The sequence below is a fragment of the Perna viridis genome, chromosome 7, assembly GCF_037379345.1.
Source record: "Perna viridis isolate PV_CMFRI_1.1 ecotype Kerala chromosome 7, ASM3737934v1, whole genome shotgun sequence".
Classification (NCBI taxonomy): domain Eukaryota; kingdom Metazoa; phylum Mollusca; class Bivalvia; order Mytilida; family Mytilidae; genus Perna; species Perna viridis.
The window spans coordinates 3,593,206-3,615,371 of NC_142451.1; the positions used below are offsets into that span (position 1 = coordinate 3,593,206).

Below are 22,166 nucleotides of genomic sequence, written 5' to 3' on the forward strand. Positions count from 1 at the left end.
CAAGTACTACTTTCCACTACTACAACTGCAATGATTGTTGGCCACATGTGAACTAAGATTATTTTCCATTTACTCGTTGTTTTTTTATTTAAAATTTCATTTTTTTTCAAATAAAATAAGTTCTAAAAGAGCCCCGGAACAAAATTAATTAAATCCACAGTGACAGAATGATGACACTCCTTCAAAACAAGAGGCTCTCGAAGAGCCTGAATTGCTCATCTGGCAAACCATACCCTATCAACTAAGCAAGTAAAGGTATCATGATTTGTTACCATGTTTGACAAAAAATTGCTGTAAAAGAGCATAAATTAATGAATGCTGTAAGTTAACCTAAGTTAACCTAAGGCACTATATAATATTGGAAATGCCTTCAAAGTGTTTTTAGAACCTCTGGAAAAAAATCCACCAGGTTTTAGGAGGCATTAGCCAAGTATACATTTGAAGAAAAAGAACATAAAATAAAGTTGAACCATGGCTACCCAAAATTTTTATCATCACCATTCATATCAAAAATCATGTTTACTATAAAAACCATTAAAGGTCGAAATCAAACCAAGTATAAAAATTAGCACCTTCAGCTTCAGTTTAGATAGGTTGATGGACTATTCAAGGTTTATTTAGACAGGTTTTGGATAATTCAGGGTTTGGTTTAGACAGGTTTATGGACTATTCAGGCTTCAGTTTAGATAGATTGATGGATTGTTCAGGCTTCATTAAATAAAAGTTAATGGATTATTCAGACTTTGGTTTAGACAGGTAGATATATTATTCATGCTTCAGTTTAGACAGGTTGATGGATTATTCAGAGTTTGGTTTAGACAGGTTTTGGATTATTCAGAGTTTGGTTTAGGCAGGTTTCTGAACTATTGAGGATTTGGTTTAGACAGGTTGAAAGATTATTCAGACCTTGGTTAAGACAAGTTGATGTATTATTCAGAGTTGGGTTAACAGGTTTTGGATTATTTAGGGTTGGGTTTAGACAAGTTGACGGATTATTCAGGCTTTGGTTTAGACAGGTTTTGGATTATTCAGGCTTTGATTTATACAGGTTGATGGATTATTCAGGCTTTGGTTTAGACAGGTTTTGGATTATTCAGGCTTTGGTTTAGACAGGTTGATGGATTATTCAGTGTTGGGTTTAGACAGATTGTTGGATTTTCAGGCTTTGGTTTAGACAGGTTAATGGATTATTCAGGCTTTGGTTTAGACAGGTTGATGATTATTCATGCTTTGGTTTAGACAGGTTGATGATTATTCAGGTGTTGGTTTAGACAGGTTTACTATACATGTTATATTTTGCACCAGCCAATAAAGTTTTCTTTGTTTTATTATTACTGTTTGAATAATTCAATCATTTATAAAACAAAAAACAAAGAAAAGAATTAAAAAATATGCAAATCATTGAAATAAATTGAAATGGTTCAATGAGAATCAAATATATTAAAGACCATTACAGCAGAAAGATATTTCTGGCAATAGAATCACAGACTTAATTTTAATAGGTCCAAAGTTGAAAAAGACTGGTTTTTAAATTCTTTATCTACTTCCCTCAAAGGAAGAATGACTGCACTCATATCTACCAGGAAGTTGAAGGATCAGTAACAGGAAGTAAACTCATTAATGTGCAGTTAAAGTTTGTTTCCTAACAATTATCACTTATATAAAGTAAAGTAACAGTAACATTTGTTGGGGATTTTTTAATGACTATCCAGACTATTGTTCTAGTATGGTGTGATGATTTGATTCAGGCCAGTTTATACTGTGTTACCTAAATAAGGTCTGTGACAGAATGGCCTTAAGTCTGTTAGGGATTACCAGTACAGCACAAGTTCCAAGGAACTGTGATGTCTGTGGCGGAAGAAAAAAGATAAAATGGCATTGCATAGAATGTCAGGTAGACTGTGATTCTTCTGAACGTTTTATTTTGTGTGACCAGTGTAAACTGAGACATGGCAGAGTGCCATCAACTGCCAAACATCAAATTTTCTCAATAAGTGATACTGAGAGCAAACCTAATACTGCTTTGTTGAAAGGAAAAGTCAAAAAAACATTTTGCCGTAAACATCCAGAGGAAACTTATCGACTTTTCTGTAAACTATGTAAAGTTCTAGCCTGTTCAGTATGTCAGGAAGAGTATCACATTGGCCATGTTATGTCCAGCATTGAAGTCGTTGTGGAGGATCAATTATCAACCCAAGGTATAGAGGTGCCTAAGCTTCCAACCAAATACCTAGCGAGGTCTCCAAGCCAGGACGGAGAGCTACTTAAAAATCAATTAGAAATGTCATACAGTGAGAAAGGAGAGCCCAAAGACACTGAGCATGAGGCAAAGAGAGAAGACAACCCTGATTTGGATCTAAATGATGATGACAAAATAAGCATTGGTGTAACATTGCTAAGCACAATAACTGCCAATATTCCCTGTGTTTATTTTCTAAAGGCCATTTCATCTGACGCTGCATGGATAGGATGTGCTGAATCAGATAGTGCAGTAAAGGTAAAAAGTAATGTTCCTAAACTTTTGCAAGGACTGGCTAGTAAGTTAGAGATTGAGACTGAAGCTAAACAACTTCATATAATAGAAATTTTAAAACCATTGGATATTGCTATTAAGAGTGATGGGACATTGTTGATTGTTTCACAAAATATTTCGTATCTGTCCCTGCTCGCAAAGTTTCTTCAAGACAAAAAGGAAACAAGTGATTATTACAGCCACTTGAATCTTACACCAATTTCTGTTTGTATTGAGAAATATTCTGGAGTAGAAAAAAGATTGTGGATTGCTCTAAAAGAGCAAGGACAAAATTTTTCAAAAGGACCAAACAGCGTAAGAAAGTTAGTGGGCATTTCAAAGACTGGACATGTCTCGAAAGTCATAGAGACGGCACCTAATGGACAAAACATTTTCACGATACCTTGGAGAATAATTCATACAGGGGACCAGCTATGTGTAATTGATAAAACAGACACAACATCAGGTAGGGTTATCTCCCTTACAACAACAGGACGACTCTTGTGGTCATACTGTCCAAAACTAAGTGCAGATGACAAACAATTCTATCCTACAGGAATAGCATCCTCTAATGACAAAGTTCTAATAATAGATGGTCCAAATAATACACTACATATTCTGTATCAAAATGGAAATGTATTTGTCATTATACCATTGATTGACTTCAGTATAGAAAGGCCGTTCAGTGTTGATGTTGACAATTGTAAGAAAATATGGATTGGCTGTAGACATGATCCACATTCAGAGAAAGGTCTATCTAGAGTTCATATTCTATCTATTGAAGGACTTTAATGTGCAGTTTGTTTTATTGTGTAATTATTCAGTAAATTCTTTCACTACAAATTCAATAAAACTTTTAATTGCATTTGCAAAATGGCTAGCCTCCTATCAAAACATATACAATATGGCTTGCTACCTATCAAAAGATAAACAATATGGTTTGCCTCCTATCAAAAGATAAAGTATGGTTACAAAATGTAGCATTAATTCTACATACAGACAATAATAATGGTTAGCCTTCAGTAAAAACGGCAGACAATACAATTAGCCTCCTGTAAAACCATGGACACAATGGCTAGTTCCTCTTTAACAAAGACAATACAGTTATCCTCCTGCAAAATCATGGACATAATGACTAGTTCCTCTTTCACAAAGACAATACAGTAAGCCTTCTGTAAAATCATGGACATAATGGCTAGTTCCTCATTAACAAAGACAATAAGGTTAGTCATCACTAAAATACAGGAGATATCGCTCATAAAAACTAGGGAGCATGGACCATGTGCACCGTTATGGTAAACCTCCTCTACAAACACCTTCAAAATTGCTCATAAAATGACATGTCCAAGGTAGATAAAATAATAAAGAAAAGCTATGACATGATGCAGAGGAATATACACCATGACTATCCGTTCATGATGACGTAGTTTTTGCACTGATGACTTAAATCCTGTTCAAGAAGCCTCATTATAAGAAATCTAGCACAGTACAAAAAGTCAACATAGTTTTGACAAGCTCTGACATAATGTATGAGTGATATGAAAGCTTAATAGGCAAGTGCTAAAGGGGTATTGGCATAGATAAAAGGAAAGTGGAGTCATCCATTTGTCATATTTTTTGGTCATATCCTTTCACAAATCAATGTCAGCAAATGTCTACAAGTTAAGATTTATTTACAGCATGTGGGTAGGTTTGGGCAATTCAGCCTCCTGTGGCGGACCGTAAAGGTTCCTACTCCTATTGAATACCACAGAAGGGTTCATGTGAGGAACATGGCATCTTTCCCAACAAGGTGTACCACTAGCCCCGTTGGGGTGTCGGCCCCAATAAGATAAATATAAATGCTGGTTAATGACTAAAATTGATTAATTGTAAGGATTGTAAGAAAAATTCATGTACATGTATGTGACTAGGGTATTATATATATAGATTATTTCTTCTCTGTGTATTTAAAAAAAATAAAATAAAAATTTGCAAGAGATGGAACATCCAAATTTTATACTATGTGTAAAATAAATTAAGAGTTTGTTTGTTTGTTTGTTTGTTTGTTGGGGTTTAACATCCGAGCAGCAATATTTCAGCTATATCCAGACGATGAACATGAAATTGATGATAAAATGAACATGAAATGATGAAATGAAAAAGGAATGGGACACAAGGACAATGGGGTCGACAAATTTTGATTGCCACTGGAAATAGGGAGAGATGGGTAGGGTCAGGCAATTTAGCCTCCTGTGGCAGAGCCCTATAATTCCTTCTCCGAGAGAATACCACAGTAGGGTTCTTTAACATGCGAGGAACGTGGCATCTTTCCCAACACGGTGCACCACTATGGTTTGCGGTCAGGTTTTCCGTATTATAGCCTGACAACCCCAGCATGTAACACGCTGGGTTACCCCATTCCACCACCTGGGGCACACATCCCAGTTGCCTGAGGGCAAAGCGCCCTAGCCCCACTGCTAGGATTCTGAGCACTATTTAGTCCCCTTTTACGACAAGCTTAGCGCTGCTGCAGGCCTATTCTTTTAACCCCCAGACCTGCACGGGGCTAAAATTAATTAAGAAAGGTCACACAAGAGAAGTTAACTGATAATATGTTTTCCTTTCTTATCCTGTCAAGCACAAACACCCAACAAGATAAATGATGAGAAGATTGCTTTATTTGAAACAATCATATATGATCTTAAATCTATCCTTGTTTGATAAAGTTCAAGGAACATCAGAATTCAGTCTTCCTTTATCATCAAAACAAATCAAGATAATATACACAGATGTCTCAAGTGGAAAGAATCTACTGGAAATATCACATGTTAACACTTCAAAAATTTACATCTTCAATGAAATATTGAGGTAAAAAGTCATTACTTTTCACTTAAACTTTGCAAATCAAGATGCTCATTTTAAAACTGTAGTAAAATGTGGAGGGGCTTTACAAACCATCTTAAAAAATATTGAAAAAACGAAAAGGAATTCTCATAGGGGGGTTCCAGTACAACTGAGATCTCTACAGGAGATATAGATTAAGTTCTCCTTGATCATCTTTGTTCCTATTATTACGTCAATAAATACTATTGTGACTCTTATGGGCTTAACTAATTTTTTGCAACATGTTCTATGCAAATTATCTCCCTTTGAAAAACTTAAATGACACTTAGTAGTGATATTTATGAGAATAGTAATACCATGCTTTCAAATGGTTGGAACTCTCAGACCATTGGTACCTCAATGTGGGAAAACTACCATCAACACCTCCACCTTCAATGTCTTTATATATACTAGTATATATCTTATAGAACAACATTATTAATTAAAAAGCACTTTATATCGATTTAATCTTGATCAGTAATGTTAGAGGTCAGATATCAAACTATTAATCCTGCCTCAAGAGAGTCTTCTTGAATTGAAGGTAAGAAGGTGCTCAAATTACACAAGTTCAGAATTTATTTTAATTGTAGGGAAAAAACTTCAAAAGATTCTCTATTAGACTTTTGTTTGTATAAAATTTATTGAAAGTTCCAACATACTGTATCTCACAAGTGACATAATCCTTAGTAATAAGTGTATTATGTACTTTATGTAATAAAATACTTCAGATATTTTCTTCACCAACACTTAGCCAGATAGACAAACTCTCAAAAAAAAATTAGTGATTCACTAGATAATATAGATTGACACACAAGTTACACACAGAGTTTATGTGAAGGTGCAAAAAACATTGGAAAACACTGCTATCTTTGGTTTCATTCCTTGTTTCTGTATCTATGAGAAAACTGGGCAAATAATATAATCACTGTATGATGTAATACAGCATGATCAATAAGGAAAAAGAATACCCATGCATTTCAGTAAGTAGAGGGAAACAGAAACCAAAGGGAACATATATATTCAAGTAGCATAGATTAAATCTTTCAAATCATTTTAATGTAAAGTCATCATAAACGTGTTTACACTTTAAATATGTTCTTATCAGTTGCAGGATTAAAAGTTCTGACTTGATTCTAATAAGAAATTAAACATTCATCATGGAGCTGAAAACTATCTCATCATTCAGCAACAATGGTTTGATTTGTGGACTTTGTGATACTAATATAGGAGACAAGTGGCAATGTCTACAGTGTTCCATTAATATGTGTGATCTATGCAAAACCATTCATTCTAGTACAAAATCATCTGTTACTCATGACATAACATGTATAGGATTAGAATCTGAGATATGGGATTCCGAACTTAAAAAACAAATTCAAATGCTGCACTGCAAGAAACATCCAACAGAGTTCTACAGTAGATCTTGTAAAACCTGTGATTTTAAGTTGGTGTGTAACAATTGTTTACTATGTGACCATATCGGTCATAACATTACTCACCTTGATCAGATCATAAACAGACAGAATCATGATTTAGGATACACTCCTAATGATAATTTACCCAGGGGATTTATGGCTCAGTACTCAAATGAGAACAGCAATGTCATTTTGTACACCTCCGAATTTCGTCTAATTCACAAAGTGGTAACAGATATTCCAGTAATAGAAGACATAAAAGCCGTCAATTATTTATCAGCTTGGTGTGGGGGAATAGAAATTCACAAGTTAAAAATTCCAATCAAGAGCCGTAAGTTCTGTGTAAAGTACATTTACAACAAAATGAACAAAAACATAAAATCCAACCTTTTAGATGAAATAAATGGCTTTAATGCATTAGATATGGTCATTAATGGTGAAGAACTTTGGTTTGTTTCAAAACACGACTCAAATTTGAAACGGATGTTTCAGGACAATTATAAACAAAGGAATATTACAAATATAATAGACTTTGAGGAGTTTGAGCCAACTTCAATTCACCTGGATACGAAAAACAACTTGTTCTGGGTTGGTCTGAAGGAATCAGGCCCTGAGGAATTTGGACAGAGCCAAGTAGGGAAACTTACAGCTTTTGATTTCGACACTTGGAAACCACAAATAGAATTTGAAAGAAGCACTAATGGTAAAAGACTTTTCACTGTGCCTAAAAAATTACACAGTATAAACAATCAAATAGTTGTCATAGACAAAACATGTCAAAAGATGGGAAGAGTGGTCTCCCTGGATTATCAGGGCCACAGGAAATGGCAATACTGTGAGGTACATGGGCATGGCCTGCTGAAGCCCTTTTATCCTACATCCTTAGCTATTACAGCTGATGACAAAATAGTCTTGACAGACATTGCAAACAATTGCATTCATATATTAAACTATTCAGGCCAATTCATAGCATTTAAACTTACAACAGATTTTGACTTGAAACATCCTAACAGTTTAGACATTGATGAGCATGGTAGTCTTTGGATTGGCAGTGGCTCTAACCAGGAATCAGAGATAAAAAGTGCTAAAATTTGTGTCGTCAGAATGACTATTAAGTAAAATTTGAAAGTTAAGAAAAATGTTGCTAGAAAATACTTTTAAGTGGCGACCAATCTACTTAACTGTGTATTCACTGTTAGTATTATATAATCAATCTTTGCTGTTTTAATCATTCATATTGTTCATAGTTGTACAAAGGTAAATGTAGATTTGCTTTGTCTTAAATATTTTACCATGGCACTCCAAAACATTCCCTGTCTCCTTCCACATATCATCTAGTTCAATAAGATTAAAGAATTGGCCCACTGAATGGGTCCTAGCAGAACTTGCTATTTCTACCAAGTTGGGGTCCAGCAAGACTCAAAATACAATACAGAGAACTACTGTAATTAATCTTATTTTTTAGGTGTAATTATTTCTAGAATTTCCCAATCAATAATTATTGTGAAATGAATTACCCACAAATTTGCATATTAAATTAACTTTCAACGTAATGCAAGCTTAAATACTAGCAAACATGTTGAGAACAACTAATCATGAAAATAAGAATCCCAAAAAATAAGTTTAATTACAGAAACCGCATGAAAGCTTTATACTATGAAAAATTCATTAAGGTAAAGCTGCATACAAAATTTCAAATCATACACATCAAAGGTTGCTGATTTTTATATGATGAAAATATCAAAACCCTAAAAGCAACAGGGGGTATGGCAAACAGATATCTGATAAGTCACAGAGTCCAAAATCAAGAAAAAAGTGAAAACTAGAAGAGTGTCAAAGAAAAAACAACCAAACTGTGGGAAAAATATACAGCCTTCAATCCAATATAACAAAGGACAGGCATTTACATGTAGAGATGAATAACAGTGAAACTTTAAAATGCCCCCCAATGCCTTCAGGCAAGGGTATAAAATTCAAGAAATGCTAAATGTTTAAAGAATTTTGCCACTATGGTCATTTAGTAATAGTACTTTAAATCACTGTTGGAGCACATTAACATCTATAATTACTGTGAGTTTTACCCCATCAAGTGTAAAAATAAACAATTCCATTATGAAATCTCTGGCTTTCCACCCAAACAAAAAACAAAGGCTACTATTTAAGTAGCACTCCACATAAGAATCATGAAAAATGTGATTCATGGTTGAAAAGTTTACATATTTTTATTTTTGATATTTTGTTTAACATGTCATAGTAAACAGAAAGTAACGTGGTTTTTCATATAACCCATGTTTATAGGAGATAAAAATAGAATGCACTGCAGATTTTTTGGGGTGTATCACATTTTTCAGATTTTGCATGATTCTTACAAAGACAGCTACTTTTAAGGTCTAGACAGTAAATAAGAACATGATACTCATTCGTTCTACAACATCAAAGTCTTAAGATAAAATCTAGGTACTTCCCATCAAGTAGATTGAATTACTGACTGGTGACATATATCACAAAAATAGCAACTGAAACTGAAATACACCAACTCAGTCATCAATCTATTTTAAACAGTACATATAGAAGGAAATCAAAGATAAAACATAAGGGAAATAACCCAACAGGAAATCATCCCGAGTCATAATATCCCACCTTAAAAACAATCAAACCTCCCCTGATAAACTAGAGATTTAAACATAGATATCATAAAGTGTTAAACAGACACTTTTGTGATATATTAGTCTTAAAAACATTTTCCATCAAACAACTGGATTATCTTTAATCTATGATTTCATACATTTGATGTTACAACACTCTATTTGAGAAAGGATTGGGAAAATATCAAATTAAGTTGTACTATGAAACCCACACACCATAAATATAATTCTAATACTTATAACAACGATAATAAAATCTTCATTTCAAAACAGTTCATTTCAGGGTTCTCCATGGCCTCTTATAGCATGGCACTGTGCAATGTGTTACTTTCCTTGTGTCATGAATTCAAACAAGCACCACATGTTCATTTGGTTTCACCGTGCGCCATGTATTCAAATTTGTGTAATGCATTGCAAATGAGCAATGTACTTCCCAATTACTCTTGTTCATTAATCACCTATACCTGTCATAAATCTATATGATAGGTGCATGTGTTTATTCCAATGGTAATTTCAATGTTTTGATTGGTAATTTCTGGGGTTCAATGTGTCAGGGAGTGAAATGCATGTGTAAACATATCTTGGATCTGAATTATAAAAAAATGTCTTAATGATCTCGGCAATCATCTGACACAGAGAAGCAGATTAACTTGCCTAACTTTTATGTAAATGCAATGGATGGACTCCCAAAGTTCTAAAGGATTGTTTAATAACACAATTCAGACGAAAATGATGTTTTACTATCTCTGTTCTTGTGGTTAAATTATAAAGAACTTGCTTAATGGTATCAATAAAATGACCACACCTACCAGCATTTTAATTTCTCTAGAGCTGTGGATCTATGGTCTAGTCTAGGGGACAGAAAACTTTACTTTGGTGTAATTGACAATACAGACAGAAAAAATTACCATTGTTGATTGTAAATTTCTATGTTGCAGCTTGTGCTATTAAATATGTCACATGCAACCTTATCCTACTTTTTTTGGCAAGTTATTTTCTGCGTGAAAGGACATGTGCCACAATGAAAATTTGTCCAACCAGAGAGTGAGCCACTTGTTCATTTTGATCCATGGAGATCCCTGAATTTACAAACTAACCTATCATGAGCCCAAAGTATAGGACAGTGACATGGATGCATGTTATGCCTGTCCTCTTTAAGATTGCCTATCAATTTTACTTGAATATCTATGATCAACTAATGGTGATTGAGAACATTGCTCAATTAGACCAACCACCAAAAATCATTTCTCCACAATATGCATTTATCTGAAAAAAGTGTACCTACCAAAACATAATCATAGCCACAGTTGGCATGGCTTTCTAAATTCATGGCATTAAAGGTCAAGGTAATCTGGTCCCCTGTGTGTACAGAGATGACCCAAACACAGGAGGCATCATGGTTATATGGACTAGGGTAGTTTGGTGAGGCAAAAGTACCCTCAGCATTTGTTAATGTACCACCGCACTGTGGACCAGCTAAAAAATAATAGTTAAATGTTATGAAAGTCAAGGTTATCAAATCAACAAAGAATACCAAATCTTCTGATAAAATGTCATCAAAATCCATCAACTTCATTATGGGGAGTACTGCTTACATACATTAGAAGATACATATATATGAACTGGAAATCGGATTATCTACTTTTGAAACGATCAGAAAAAAACTGCATACAATTAGCTATCTTCCTACTAAGTTCGATCAGAATCCATAAAGCAATTTACAAGAAATTCCTCTCATGAGATTTGATCACAAGTAATAACCAAAATTGGATTATCACCCTTGCAATGAATCTTCAATAATTATCTCCCTTTATTCATATCCACATGTTCTACCTTCCAATTAAGTTCCATCAAATTCCATTCAGCAGTTTATGAGGAGTTGCACTACCAAAATGGGTGGACAGAATGACAGGCAGAGTGATTCCATGTAATTTAAGCCGAGGTAGCTGTATAATATGATAGATATAGAGTAAAATGTTGAACATGCTCAACTGACAGAAACTCACCAGAGACTGCTGCATAAGTAATTTGGAAGCCATGTGATGCAATACTATGATCTGTGTGGAATAAAATGTAACCATGAGGACCAGTTGTTGTCAATGGTGATGGTAGAGTCCTATTACAGTAGGTACCCAGTAATCTGGAGGTATCGGAGTGACCATCTCTTATCTACAACAGGCGTCAACAATTGAAGTTATATTCTTTAAATTAACTCTTCATTCTGTATCAAAAGATAGTGAAACAACAAAAGCTCTGGTACCAGACACGTGTTGTTTTTTTTTTTTTTGCGGCAACTTAATTTTCGTTAAATTCACATTAGATATCAGGATAGGAAAATAAATTGTGTGAAATTTACTCCACACAATGCACATTAATTCCTCTTCATGTTTGTGTATATTTCGAGAACACAAAAAAATACATTATGCTACATAAAATCACTAATTTTTACAAATGGAAGTTGAAATGTTACACCTGCAAAGAAATATTGTGTGGTATAAATTCAATTTCAATACTGTCCAAAGTAGAAAATTCTTTGACACAATGTAAATGGAAGAAAAAGAAAACTTCCTAGGAATCACAAAGGACATGGCATTTTGCAGGGGGTTGCCATATATTTAAATTATTATAAGAGAAACTACTGATAATTAAAATAGCCTCTATTATCTTCACTAGTCTTATATGGAAAACACTGCTACTGATACAATTCGTTCCTCTGTACAAATACCAAGCAACTCCTTGTTCTCACCTGTAAGTAGTCATGGCTACAGTTGGGATGAATTTCAAGAGACAGAGCAGCAAAAGCAAACATTATATTGTTACCAGGGGATACAGTGACACGCCATACACAGTCCCTGTCATTGGGGTAGTCACCAGGGTAACCAGGACTGCTAATTATACCATGCTGACTTCCTGTCAATTCACCCCCACATACTGAAAAGTCAAATATCAATTAGAATATTATCTAAGATGAGACCATAAATACTATTAACAGGCAAAGAAAAGCATTATCCTGCTTTAAATGAGAGTCTGAACTTGAAAATTCCACAAGTTTAGATTTTCTGTCCATGCCAGGATCTGATAATTAAAAGTTTTTTCATACATGAACCAGATGTACATATGAGTGTCCTACTAAAACATGCATCTGGCAAGGAAAAAGCCAACTATGAATATAAATTATAAAAAATAACATAAGCCTAAAACAAGTTAAACCAAAAACAGTCAGTATCTTTACACATAAAAATAAAGCTGCTGGAAAAATAATAATTGAAAATGAGTGACTGTTAGAAAATTGTTTGCAGTGTATAACATTATTATGAGTATTAGAAATAATATCAATCTCAAACATCCTAAAAAAACATTTATGCCAAGTTTGGGTCAACCTTTCAGTAGTTTCCGATTTGTTTTTTTAAAGAATAGACAGATGGTGGACACAAAGTGATGGCAATTGCTCACCTTACATGATAAAAGGAATTTGACAGTTATTAGCAAATATGGAGTTCATCAACATTTTCATCTGGTACCTGCACAAGAATAAATATTTTTTTGTTTTATATATGATATAGGCTAAGGCTAGAGTTAACTTACCAGGTTGGACAGCTCTCCAAGTGACAGCGAAACCATCATGGGAAAACGACTGGTCACTATGGAACCATAGATAGGCTGATCTCTGTGTAGTATTGACTGTACCACCATTGGGTGGGTGGTTCCCACAATACTTCCCTATCCTATGATGAGCTGCAGTTGAACCATCATGGATCTGTAGATAGTCAAAGTTACAGGCAGGATGCTGCTCAACAGCAAATCTTGAAAAGTTCAACATAATAATCTGAAAATTATACAAATATTTATAAATAGATGTTTGTGCTTTACTTAAAAAAACAATGATAGTGTTACAAAATATACTAATTCATTCAATGCGTGAATATAAACCCAGTTTTTAATATTCCTTGGGTGTGTACACTGTAATGTTCTACGACAGAGAAACAATACTTTTAAATCTTCACACATTCAATATGTTGAAGATAAAAATACCATGGACAATTTTCAACAGACCTCTGAATAACTGCTAAATATGTCAAATAATTAAAGAGAAAAATAAAAAAAAGGAAATTGTTTTTTTTGAAGATGCTTGAAAAACTATTTTATATTTCAAAACAATTTTCATTCACACATGTGGTAAAAACTTCACAGCAATAAAAGGGAGATAATCCATACTTTGTTATATTGTGAAGCTCTGATCTTCCAAGCACAGTCAACACCATGTGGGTATGTTGTACCAGGTGTTGCTGGGTATGTTATAGAACCAGAATTACCATCTAGATTACCACCACATGCTGTAGAAATAATGATAGCAAATACAAACACAACACTGTCAACAAAAAACATATAAATATATAAAAGCCACAGTTATTACATTTTTAGTTTTATAGTTTTATTTCAAAACCTATGGGTAGGAGTGATAAAAAACTTAACTGCTATTGATTTTTTTTTCATTACCAACCTTGTCAAGATCACAATAAATGTCCTTCATGTCATCCAAAGATTATCTCCTAGTATTACACTTATTCCCTTGTCTTTACAAGGTTTGAATTTCCAAAATAATGTGTGAACTGACTAAGTCACCAATAACTTTAGATACTTTTATACAGTTATGAGCTATAACTATAATTAAAAATCAACATATTCATTTTTGTTTCATTTTTTTCCAAATTAGACAAAATTTAGAGCAGAAGGCTCATAAAAACAACAGCCTAATCTTGTTTTCAAATTTTTTTTTAACATTACGCAAGACGCTTATCTTTTTTTCATTAGTCATTAAATATTACAGAGCCATTGGTGTAGACATATCAAAATCAATACTAATTTTACTTAAATTGATTCATAATTTGATCAATATAACACACAACTGAATAATGCTGCCATTTAACACATGTGCCTATTGGTTTGGTCAACACTAGTTAAGGTTACTATACAAATGTTGGTATATTCTTACACTGTTGTTGCTCCTGACAGTTAGTCCCACTGAATGCTGCAGCACACTGACATGTGTAACCATTGATTTGGTCAACACAAGTTCCACCATTCTGACACGGCCTGCTGGAACACTCATTAATGTTTGTCTGACAGGTGACGCCACCATAGCCTGGATTACATACACATCTAAATGATGAACCGGAGTTCTACAATAGATATTAAACATTTATAGGGGTTCAACAAAAGGGTTCAAGAGTAGATTTGTAGGAAAAATTTGCAACATATGATTTCATTTGCTTTGAAACATATGGAAACAAATGCTTAGTACCAATGTAGAAATGTAAGTTTTTAGGCCTATAAAAACACATGAAAACAAATGGTTTTTATTTCAACATTATATGAAAACCATACTCTTTTCATACATAAGTCCTATGGAAGAGATACATATACCATCTAATCAAGGGTCCGGAAATTTTTATAGCCCATGTCGGTCATTTTTAACAAACTTCAGCAGATCTTTGTGTCAGTCTTTTACAAGCTCAGATCGAGAATAAACTAAACAAAACTTTTTTGGTAGTTATTTGAAGATAAATATTGGAATTTGTAATATTTCATCACATACTCTGTCTTTTACAAAATATCTGAACGAGTGAACAAGATCGGTTTCCACCACATGTGGACGTTCTCACATGTAAACAAAACATTGTATCACTCATACTTTTTCATCACATCACGAAACAGCTGAAAACTACCGAGTGATGAAAATTATATAAGAAAATCCTGGATACATTTTGTATGTTGATTTAAATGGATTGTTCACTTCTGTTTTAAAAAGATTCAATCGACAAATTAATAATTACAAACTATGACTGATTTGTAGTTTCAACACCATGTGCTTTCGTTACCTCTGATAGATCGGCGGGAAGATGATGGATTTGTCGATCTTTTTCTTTATTAAATCAAGTAATAAATGTATGAAAATTCCCCCAGTCATTTCAATCAATGCAATGGTGCACCACAAAAATCTGTTAATTTAATTATGCAATCAACTAATCAGTTAAAGGTAAATCAGTTACAGGTGGCTGCACACTGGCAAATATTGACACACACCTGTCAAATAATTTCCAATAAGCAATTAGGAGACAGGTAGACAGGAAGTTTATACACTAATAAAACCATGCAGACTGTAATTTATAAGGGTTGACAATTTTTTTTTGTCTGATATTGGAAAATTTGGAAAATGGATGGTCAATGACTAGCATTTTTTACCGTTTGGGGACCCTTGCATCTAATTATTATTTACTTTTCCATGAATTTATCTGGTTGTCCTAAATATATGTCTTTTGTGGTGTATCAAAACATAAGAAAAACATATGAGAATCTTGATTTTTAGGGTGTTTTCCAAAACAAAACATTTGTTTTCAGGTGTTTTTTTAAAACATATGAAAAACACATGTTGCCACTTTTTCTGTGTAATATAAGCATTCTATAATAGATACAGTTCATAGGAATCCAATTACATGTTTCTTGTAATAATACCTAGTTGTCTCTAAACATAACATACCTGACAAAGAGCCCCATTTCTGCAAGGATTGGGGGAACATGCACCAGTAACTGGACCTTGTTGTGAACAGACAATACCATTGCCAATATACCCTTGAGGGCAGGTACATGTTCGAGCTTGGTAACCTAGCAACAAATAAACATTAAATACACTATGAAAGTACCACTGTTTATCGGTATCAATTGTCAAATATTTTATAGGTCAATTAAAACACAAAGTCAAATGGATGCAATTTTGGGTTAGAAACATACTTTGGGAAATTCATGAATCAAAACTCCATTACTGATGTCTATTCACCATAAAACATTACCTAAAACAAAGAACTTCTTTCTTTGTCCATTCACATTAGGTAGATAATATTCAATGTGTATATCAATTTGCTTAATATAATAATTAATGATTTCCAGTTTTATTGGTTTACAGAGGATAACATTTGTGTTCTTTCAAGTAAATAATGGCCATGCAGTTTTTTACAAAATACCTGGGCTTTCTGTACATGTTGCCAGTGGATGACAGCCCCCATTGTTTTGCCCACAAACACCAACCCAAATACATGTCATACCATCGCCTACAAAGCCTGCAGAACAAAATATAAAATAACTTTAGTTAGACCTTAATATCAAAGTTCATTAAGTTTAGCATGTTTATTAGTTGGTGTGTTTTTTAAATACTGGATTGTCTCATGTGTTCTTGCTTTGAAGAGTTATATTTACTTTGGTCAGTGGACAATAACAGCTTGATCTTTTGGAGTGGTACAACTCTTTACTGAAGGTTTGATGGTATTGTACTCGAATCAAAGCCTTGATGTGCTCCCTCTTATAGTATTCCTTTGTGTCTCCTTTTCTTTAATTTTTAATTGTATGATGTAGAATAAAGAACAATTTTTCATACTGAATCTTGATCTAGATACAAGTCATGTTGGTTCTAGTGAACATCAGAACACAACACCTCTTTCATCCCTTGGTGATTTATTAAGCTTTTAGACAGCTGTTCATATTTACTAGTCAACATATACTGGGGTCTGAGTCTTTGACTTTTGTTTTAATACAATCCAAATATGGAGCCATAATACAAAGAATCTATTTATGTATCTTACTTGATGGACAGGGGCCACATCTCCTGGATCCTCTAGTGTTAATACAATCTACTCTGGGAGCTAACGAACATCCCCCATTATTTGTCTCACATTCATTAACATCAGCACAAGAGAAGCCATTTCCAACGTATCCTGATGGACATGACCCACATTGGAAACTCCCCGGTAGGTTGATACATATGACTGGAGGATCCTGGGAGCAAGCGTTAGGTCTCTCAGTACACTCATTTACATCAACAGTACAGGCTGGGTCAGAATTAGAATTTGTCCAACCATCATCACAAATACATCTGTACTTAGGCTGAGAATCAAAAGGCATGTTATAAATAAACAAGAAACATGATAAGTTAAAATCTGCTTGCTGCCAGCATTTATACCTAAAAATATGCTTATTTCACAGAGTTAAAATTCACTAACAACCAATTTCAAATTCATCTATCTTTACAGAAGGATTAATCATTTCTTTTCACAGAAGATATAATAATTTTTCTTTACAGAAGGTATAATGATTTCTCTTTACAGTAGGTATAACGATTTTTCTTTACAATAGGAATAATGATTTCTCTTTACAGATGGCATAATGATTTCTCTTTACAGAAGGTATAGAAGGTATAATGATTTCTCTTTACAGAAGGTATAATGATTTCTCTTTACAGAATTAAGGTATAGAGATTCTCTTTACAGAAGGTATAATGATTTTTCTTTACAGAAGGTACAATGATTTCTCTTTACAGAATTAAGGTATGAAGATTTCTCTTTACAGAATTCGGGTATACTAATTTCTCTTGACAGAAGGTATAATGATTTCTCTTTACAGAGGGTATAATGATTTCTCTTTACAGAATTAAGGTATAGAGATTCTCTTTACAGAAGGTATAATGATTTTTCTTTACAGAAGGTACAATGATTTCTCTTTACAGAATTAAGGTATAAAGATTTCTCTTTACAGAATTCGGGTATACTAATTTCTCTTTACAGTAGGCATAATGATTTCTCTTTACAGAGTTAAGGTACAATGATTTCTCTTTACAGAGGGTATAATGATTTCTCTTTACAGAAGGTATAATGATTTCTCTTTACAGTAGGTATAATGATTTCTCTTTACAGTAGGTATAATGATTTCTCTTTACAGAAGGTATAATGATTTCTCTTTATAGAAGGTTTAACACCTATTCCTGGGTACATGTTAGAAAAATACAGATGTGAAATTGAAAACCTTTTTATTGATTTAACAATTTCATTTTCAGAAAGAACAACTATTAAATGAACAATGTGCAAATTTTAGCGACTCAGGCTCAAATAATAAAAAAATTACACAAATTAACATGAAGACAACAAAACATTAATTGTAATCTACGTTTCAGCACTGCCTTCTGTCCCAAAATATTCACATTGAAAAATGAATGATACTTATGAATTAATTCAAAAGACAATACTATTGTATGATTATTAATACCGAAGCATAGAAAAAGGGTTATACAAAAAGAGGTTAATAAAATGAACACCAATTATCATCTAAAAGGTAAGTAACATTTAATGTTAAAATAAAACAATTGGTAAGTGTTTCAAATTGTTTCCGATCTGAAATTGATAATTTTACTTATGCAAATTTTATTTCAGATTAACTTTTGTAACGTAAATTCCAGCTAATTTGTCACATAGATTACAATTTAACATTCTCCTGATAATGTCATATTCCAAAACAAAAATTAATCTTGGTGAAACTATACGAAAGTATGACAACAAATATATAAAAAAAAAATCATTACAGACAAAATTCAATGTTGTTGATAATTCTAGACTGCAATGTAACTATAACTTGATCAGAAATTGTGTGGAAAGGATTTTTTAATCTTTAAGAAAAACATCTCTCTTGTTCTTGTCAATTTGATTTGATAGTACTAGGTATAAATAAAATGTTGTAGAATAAAAATTGAAAAGGAATCGACGTCTCACCAACAGTTTTTTTAGAAACATCGGTAACGTAGATTACTAAATTCCATCGAAGTTTGTAATTGAATGTAAGTTCTTACATCTTTGGTTAATTTTCGTTCAGTTTTGAACATTGATTATCAAATTACAAATGCTACCTTAAAGTTTGACTTAAATACACTAGTCTAGTTTTTTCAGTTATTTCATTGTTTTCAGTATTTTCTCTTTGTCATCTACATCAATTTTGAAACTTCGACCACTTCTTCCCACAGCAATTGGTTCTTTTAATTTTACATAGAATATCCTTTCTTTTCATGTTTAGAAAATCCCTTGGTAAAGGCCATATAAACATAGATTTTGAATCATGAATCGTTCTGGTAGGTTGTAGAAAGTTAATTTCAGGTTCGTCATCTGAATCGATTGTTTCTACTTTACCAATTTTCCATTCGCCATTATACTTAGCCGCAACCCAATCTCCTTCAACAATTTCCATCTGCGACTCGTCGGAAGAGACCAAATGATCCTGAACCTCATTATCCTCAATTATCGTCGTTTCAGGTTCATCCACATGCTCATGTTTGTCTGATCGATTTCCAGGTTCTGCTCAACATTTCTCCTAGTTCTTACTATGACCCCTTCACTGTAATCATGTTCCTACAATACAGTCTTTGCAATAGCATGATGTTGTGCATGTTTTGACCCTTCCTCTAGAAACTGATGCGACTTGGTGGACCTGCATTGTTCCCTTCAAAGCGACAAGTGACTTGTTGATGTCGTCGACCTCTTTTCTACACATTTAGCTACCTGTCTACTGATCCTTTTTCTTGTTTGATTTTTAGGGATTTGGCATGGTAGTCTCACTACCAGTGGAGTTGAAATTATATCTGCATATATAAATGCAGATTGCTCGGTCGGCTGGCGTTGTTCGATTGTTGATTGCCTTTTTCTTTCTTTGTGTTTACGCACAAGCTTTCTAACTTTTTTCCTTCTTTTCTCCTGGTCCTTTTTTTATCTTTCTGCTATAGGTACATAGTACTGTTTTGTTTGTTTTTTCTCTTTTTCTAAATATGATTCGCCTTGTTCTTGTTTTTTTTTGCTCTCTATAGGCTTTCTGTTTTTCTGCTTTACTCATAGGCATCCTACAAAAGATAGAAGTCAAATTGTAATCTACGTTACTTTATATAGTAATCTATGTTACCTTATATTGTAGGCTTTTAATCAATATAATATGATAGTTATAAGTGTGATACTTGTTATAAAAGATAAGGATACTATCATTAAGGAAGGACAAACTAAACAGGCAATAAATATTTATCAAATAATAAGTAAAATCCATGTTTCATTGCTTTCAGTCTGTACAAAATGTAATATACGTTACCTTCACAAAATTTACAAGTTCTGGTACGTCTGGATGAAAAATATTTTAATTTTTGTTATTCTTGATTCTTTTGATATTGTTTTCTATGATTCATATGCGTTTCTTTTCGTAGTGTATGTATATATGAAATAACATGTGCATAATTAAATGAACTCTAGAGATTAAGATCATTTCCAAAGCGTTTTTCTTTTTTTAAATCAGTTGACAGGTAAGTAGTTATACAAACAAATATATCCTCAACTAGTTTTACCTTCTGTTTCTTCTGTTTGGTCCGCCAGGGGCGATTTCTGTGGGTATATTGATGCAGTATCAATTTGAATTTCGGTGCCCTTGTAACTTCTCAAAATTTTGAAAATGACGTAAAAAACATAAAATCTATAACATAGATGGTAACACAACATACCTGGTTCACATTTCCAACAAAGTAGACATAGCTATTTATGACTACTTAACTGTAACAATAAAACCGGAACGTATATTACAGAACGTATATTACACAATTTCATTCCACGACGATTTCACTCAAGATAATATGTTTTCTAAAAAGCATTTTGGGGTGATTCAGATCAGTTTGATAGCAATTTTAATTAATCATTATATAGGCCTTGGGATAAAGTTCCACGAGATTAGACAGAACGTAGATTACATCCTTAAAAAAACTACTAGATTTACCTTTAAATAGTGTGTCTTACTTTTGACTACATAGAAACTGCATTGATGGTTGTTATTTTGTTTAAATATATGACTGGTTGCAATACTGTTTTGAAGTATTTAATGATTTTATGTTGACACCCTCTCGAAAAAAACAAGAACTAGATGTTCTAGTAACGTAGATTACCAAAATCAGACAACAAACTTAAAAGCTCAATTATGGTTACAATTTTCAGATAAATTATTTAAACTTTCAGAAAACCTTTAGTATTAATATGATTACATATTTCAACTTGATTGATCTGATACTGATCGATAAATTTCATACCATCATAGAGTAAAAAATGTCATCTTTTAGGACGACATGGGGATTTTCATCCAGTAGAGCGTAATTTAAAAATTACAGATGTTAAACTTACTAATAGCACCTAAAAGTTAGATAACATGTACTTGCATTGACAAATATTGATTTTTTATAAACTATTTCAATATCTTTACTTACAACTGTCGACGACTATTGTAAATGCACACTTTAATGAGGAATAGGTGTTAATGATTTCTCTTGACAGAAGGTATACTGATTTCTCTTGACAGAAGGTATACTGATTTCTCTTGACAGAGGGTATAATGATTTCTCTTTACAGAAGGTATAATGATTTCTCTTCACAGAAGGTATAATTATTTCTCTTTACAGAAGGTATAATGATTTCTCTTCACAGTAGGTATAATGATTTCTCTTTACAGAAGGTATAATGATTTCTCTTCACAGTAGGTATAATGATTTCTCTTCAAGGAAGGTATAATGATTTCTCTTCACAGAAGGTATACTGATTTCTCTTGACAGAAGGTATACTGATTTCTCTTGACAGTAGGTATACTGATTTCTCTTCACAGAAGGTATAATGATTTCTCTTGACAGAAGGTATACTGATTTCTCTCGACAGAAGGTATAATGATCTCTCTTGACAGTCAGTATAATGATTTCTCTTTACAGAAGGTATAATGATTTCTCTTGACAGAAGGTATACTGATTTCTCTTGACAGTAGGTATAATGATTTCTCTTTACAGAAGGTATAATGATTTCTCTTTACAGAATTAAGGTATAATCATTTCTCTTGACAGAAGGTATACTG

The 22,166-nt window shown here is 33.1% G+C and overlaps 1 protein-coding gene across 1 annotated transcript in view; it reads right to left on the bottom strand.

Annotated features, from left to right (window-relative positions):
- LOC148610996 (cubilin-like) overlaps nt 1–22,166 on the bottom strand; it is a 113,996-nt gene that overhangs the window by 71,429 nt on the left and 20,401 nt on the right. The window contains exons 11-19 of the mRNA XM_088591004.1: nt 17,072–17,372; nt 16,457–16,552; nt 15,976–16,100; nt 14,431–14,617; nt 13,653–13,771; nt 13,023–13,263; nt 12,184–12,368; nt 11,444–11,606; nt 10,723–10,913 (exon numbers count right to left, since the gene is read on the bottom strand). Coding sequence (XP_088447130.1) covers nt 10,723–10,913; nt 11,444–11,606; nt 12,184–12,368; nt 13,023–13,263; nt 13,653–13,771; nt 14,431–14,617; nt 15,976–16,100; nt 16,457–16,552; nt 17,072–17,372 — 1,608 coding nt within the window. The remainder of the gene's footprint in view (nt 1–10,722; nt 10,914–11,443; nt 11,607–12,183; nt 12,369–13,022; nt 13,264–13,652; nt 13,772–14,430; nt 14,618–15,975; nt 16,101–16,456; nt 16,553–17,071; nt 17,373–22,166) is intronic.